The 5275-nt window shown below is 48.6% G+C and overlaps 1 protein-coding gene across 1 annotated transcript; it reads right to left on the reverse strand.

Annotated features, from left to right (window-relative positions):
- Window positions 1–739: 739 nt before the first annotated feature.
- Window positions 740–1654, reverse strand: LOC119382149 (elongation of very long chain fatty acids protein AAEL008004). Its single transcript, XM_037649879.1, has one exon. The coding sequence runs from the start codon at window positions 1601–1603 to the stop codon at window positions 740–742; it is 864 nt and encodes a 287-aa protein (XP_037505807.1). The 5' UTR covers window positions 1604–1654.
- Between the last annotated feature and the right edge of the window lie 3621 nt (window positions 1655–5275).

Below are 5275 nucleotides of genomic sequence, written 5' to 3' on the forward strand. Positions count from 1 at the left end.
CGAGAAGGATTACACACCACGCAGCGATTTTCCTTCTAATAAAGTTAGTAGTGAGAAAGCGCTGTGCGGTGTGTAATACTTCTTGTGTTCTTGTTTTCGCGTTAACCATTTCAAAAATACATCCTGCATAAACCTATCGTGCGCGGCTATGGCCATCGCGTCGCCTTCTAGATACGAAGATCCGCTTTTCCCATAGCACGCAGGAAAAAGTGTTGGAACATAGAGGCATGCAGTGCAAGGCTATCGAGCTTCTCTCATCATTGCCGAAGAAGTGGGCACTGCATATGCGGCTTCGCTGCTTCACAAGATGTCGAATAGCCCCATCGGGGCTAAGAGAAAGCAGTGTTTATCACCACGACCAGCAAATATGCGGGTTGATAGCAAGGAAAGCAATAAAAAATAAAGAGCCTCTGTTTATCTAGCACGTTGCACCGCCCTCATCTGACGCTACCATCGCTCGTTCTCGTGAGCCTTTTATATAAATCCATATAATTTTCTTTTTGGCAGCTTACAGAGAGCCTTTCTATAGCTGTTGCGAAAGCCATACACGCAAAAATATATAGTTACACTCCTGTTTGACCGCGCATGAGCTTCGTCCCTTCTAGCTGCTATGGTTCCGCCCGTACGCATCCGCTCTCATCCGCGACTGATTATTAGCGCGCCGCGGCGCGGGCGCCGCCGCTTCTTCAGTGAAAACTACAGCGCACTATGCCTTTAAGCATTTTTGGAAGGGTAAAGCTCAGTCTTCTTTCAGTAAGGCGTGTTCCTTTCGCGCAGCAGCCTCCATGGCCGACTTCTTCCTGTACGCAGAGACGTAGAAGTTGAGGAAGAACGCAAGACCGAGCAAACCCTGTGGCAGAGCCAGATAAATGAAGAACCGCGGGTAGCCACAGTCGTAGAACAGCGGGATGAGTCCGTGCACGATGATGACGAGATGCTGAGCAATTTGCGCACGCGTGAGGTACTTCTTCCACCACAGGTACTTGCGGTACTCGGGGCCACAGGCTGCCAGAAAGTAGTAGAAGTACATGACGGTGTGAATGGAGCTATTGATGATGGCGCCTAATAAGGACTGGCCGTCGCCGCCAAGGGTGTACCAGAGCCAGCCGTTGGCCACGATGAGCGCGTGGTGTAGCGTATGCTGCAGCGTGATCTGGCTGTACTTCTTGCGCAGTACGAAGAAGAAGGTGTCCATGAAATCGGCCATGCGCACGTAGAAGTAGAAGTATCCCCACCAGAGCAGCTTCATGGATTTCTCGTCTGTAGCGTACGTCATGCCTTGGCAGAATATGTTGTAGTCGCCGCCGAGGTATGAGTACTTCAGGAAGTGGTACCCGAAGATGACGTTAAGCACAATCATGGCGATGTTGTAGACCTTGATGACGCCGCGAAGGTCGTACGGCTTCCGACCGGCCATGAACCGCGGTCCGCCAAGGTACACGATGTACAGGTATCCTCCCACGACCAGAGTGATGAAGAAAGGATTGCCCAGCAGAAACCAGTCGCGGGTTCGCGGGTCCGAGCGCGGATACAGGGGACGACTCCACCGGCTGAACTCCCCATAGTCACTGGTGGAGATCTTCTCGAAGCCCGACGTGGCCATCGTTGTTGTGTATCTGAGTCTCGGTGTCGGCTATAAGTTCAAATAGTCCGCACGCTCACATTCGGGCTCCCCCTAGCTCACTGCTCAGCGGAGTGACGCCTGTTCCGGCGGCGGCTGATCGGTTTCAAGAGGGCCCTGTGCGCGCGAGGCCGCCTTTAAATAAGCAAACGGGTGGAAGGAAAGAGGATGATGAGGCGGCAACGGTGAGTGTAGGAGAGGGCGGCACTCGACGGGTGAGGGGGAGGAACTAACTCCTCCTTTTCGACACTTGCTCGGAGACGGCCGCTTTCTCGCGGAAAACACAAGGAGCTGAGAGAGAATGTTTAGAGAGGATGGCTGCAGTAGCCACGTCGAGAGGGTGTTGTTGCGCACCCAATAGACGATATAAGGGGGAGATGTGGGTCACTCTCGAGAGGAACAGCCATTGCGGGTCTTTTTTTTTTTTCGGTGGCGGTCCTCTCGCCCGCGCGGTCCGGTACGCGGATAGAGATACTGTGCCGGACGACGCAATAAGCGGCTTCGTGTCGGCCGCCGCGCACTGGAATCTGCGTGCATCGCTTTCGGCGAACTTCTCTCTTCCCCCTTTCCCAGGCTGTTTAGCTGTGCGCCGTTTGCAAGCGCGCTTCTCGAGGGGCGTTGTTATTGTTTGCGGCCTTCGCTGTTTTTCTGCGGGCGGTCGTTGCCTCAGTTGCTTACTATAGTTGAGCCAGAAAGGGCGCTTCAGCTTGCCCGTTCTCGATAACATCGAGAACGTGCTGCCGGTGCCCGGAGCCGTCGCGTTGGCACAGTGGCGCGGTAAGATGTGGACCGGGTTTATAGATATGCACCTGTAGTTGCGCCCGGACGGAAAAAGGAAGCGATGATAAACTGAGTGGAAGTTGAGGCATTTTTCTCCTAGCGGGAAGAGTCCTACTACTCGATTTCAGAGTTGCCTAACGCGCCTGCGAAACCTGTAAGCACGAGAAGCGCTTAAATATAGACCCCTTTATCGTGTGCAAGATGAGAGGGATGAGGGAAGCGGCACCTCGCTATGGTTATACGGTGCATGGTTAGTAATGATTTCCGAGTTTGTTTATAGCCATACGTACCTAATGTTACTGCTGCCCGCTCCCGCTGCGTGGTTGCTACTCAGCGCGATGCAGAGCACAGCTCGCAAATGGATCTACGTGTCCCAGACGGTTTGCATCCATAAAAGGATGCCTAGTTTTAAAAGCCGAATCAAGAACTACTTCCTTAGGCATAACGATGTCTGAGTGTTTCTGCACATTTATTTCGCATTTTTAAACTGCAGAAAAAGCAAGGTCTTTCGGGATGATATGCGAAAGGATGAATAGTCGGCGGTTCCGCGCTGTGCACTAAAGATATTGCTTTGAGCAGTTTCATAGGAAAGTAAGTTCAATAGAAAACGGAAATGATGCACGCAAGAACATTGCAATATCCGAGGGTTTATTAAAGCGTGTCGGTTGCCTCGTAATTCTTAGGCTGTTGAGAAGTGTATTTTTAGATAGCGCTTTCATATGGACACTACTATTTTTTAGTGGGGAGAGCACAAAGCAGTTATAAACATGGCATCTGTGCAATGGCGAGGTGTTCGACTATTCAAAACAGCGAAACAATACGCGCGTTATTCATTATTGCTGATGTGCTAGATACAACGTTCGAAACACTTAAAACACAGAGCAATGATCCAGATGCCAATATTCCGGGAGATCTCAACAAAACACGAAAAATTCAGAAATCTACATCAACACAGAAAGCAAGGTTACAGTGTTGGCCGCACTTCGTTAGTAGGGCCGAATCCTATGTGGCACGAGAGCTACTGAATATGTGGATATTCGTTTATGCAATATACACGTGAACATTGATAACCAAGGTAAAAAAATGTAAAACAAATCGTAGCTTAAGATGTACAACACAATGCACATATTCCTCTAAGTGCAAACTGTGACATGATTGGTAACAGTTTTTTTTTGTGTTGCTCATCATTATTAGCATTTTTTCAATTCTATCATAGGTTGTATTTTGCTACTGCTAAAATACATTGGCTGTCCTTTACACATGTCGCATTTGAAAATTTATTTTTTTTAGTAACCGCTGATGTATATGTAAAATGTTGCATTGCATGCTTACTGTGCGTCGTCTGATTTTAGCATGCGAACGGTGGCGAATGCGGTTTCAAAGAAGTAAAGTTCCGGTTTGGAGTATCACATCTTCCTCTTGTTTTGCCTTGCTGGGAAACGGTGTAAATGACCAAGTAAAGGAAACTTCACGTCAATTAAAAAAAAAGATTCGGCAGATCCCACGCGTTGTGGGAATCGGTTTTATGCGAAGCAGTCAGCGAATACTCTATGCTGTATTTTATGGCTTTGAGCCAAGCGCTACGAGGTGGATCGACTTGTTCTTGTAAGTGTAGTAGTTGTGTGCACATCGTGGGCTTGCCAGGCACGTCGACAACACTAGCATCTAAATGGTACCTTATGGTCTGACGTAACGTCAGCACTCACGTTAGAGCACATACGTCGTGAGTAATATAAAAGCGAAGTGCACTTTACGGTACAAAGATGCGAATGTCATACGTAACTTTCGTGATTGTATACCTCCGGGATCGAGCAACGCTTGAATATAGACCAGACTATTTCTATTCTCGCACCCACGTTCACAGCAAGCGTACATAATCATGACCCCAGCTATCATCAGTCCGCGCGGCCAGCGCTCGGGCGTGCGGGCTTGGTTACGTCATAACTGATGGCGAACCAGCACTCGCGGCCAGCACAGCCGGCGTGCGATAAGGACAGGCCGGACATTATCGTGGTCGTCCATTCTACGTGATAAGCAGCCCCCCACCTAAGATGGCGGCCTCCTGCAAGCGATGAAAACTCTGGTCTAAAGCTTGCAGAATCATAGGAATACAAATGTAATATTTATTAGACTGCTATAAAAGCGGAGCCAACACGGGAACCAGAGACGTTAACCTGATATGACGCCTGTATTCTAGGAGTACCATATGTAGTGTTTATTGCTGTCTTATAAAATTACATGGCCAGAACCACAACCGAAATTGACGTTGCAACGACAGTGCGCAGCATAGGCTGTTTTTCCAAAGCAGTTTCTACACGTGGCGTGGCTCTGTGGTAGTGTAGTTGACTGCCACGCAGAATGCTTGGGTTCGATTCCTGCTGGGATCCTAATTTTTATTCTTCCCATTCTTCGGGTCAACGCTGCCGTTGTCGGTTTTTCTTAAGGCTCTCGCATTTAAATTACGAATGTCTGTTCTCGCCGTTCCTGCGTAGATATAAACTGTGAATCACCTGTGGCGCATACCCGTACACCGCGGCCCGTGGTAAACGAGTATGTGCCACACGTGTCTGGAGGAAAGGGTTTGACGACGTACGCGACAGGATTATCATGTTATTCATGCTATGACCCGATAGTCATATTTGCCAAATTATCTTACCCTTCCTTGCCAATTTTTGTCTACACGAAGTTAACGAGGCGATCAAAGGAGAGCACTTAGTCTAGGGCGGCGAGATAGATAGATAGATAGATAGATAGATAGATAGATAGAAACACTCAAAGTGCCTAAGGTCCGCTAAGAAATGCTTCGCATTTAAAAAGGCAGACCACAAAGTAAACAACGAGTCACCACAAGCTTTTTAGCATAAATTTTTGTTC

This window comes from Rhipicephalus sanguineus, chromosome 2 (genome assembly GCF_013339695.2).
Source record: "Rhipicephalus sanguineus isolate Rsan-2018 chromosome 2, BIME_Rsan_1.4, whole genome shotgun sequence".
Classification (NCBI taxonomy): domain Eukaryota; kingdom Metazoa; phylum Arthropoda; class Arachnida; order Ixodida; family Ixodidae; genus Rhipicephalus; species Rhipicephalus sanguineus.

What these genes read in the sequence shown, in the direction of transcription:
- LOC119382149 (XM_037649879.1), bottom strand. Translation starts at nt 1,603, where the DNA reads ATGGCCACGTCGGGCTTCGAGAAGATCTCCACCAGTGACTATGGGGAG.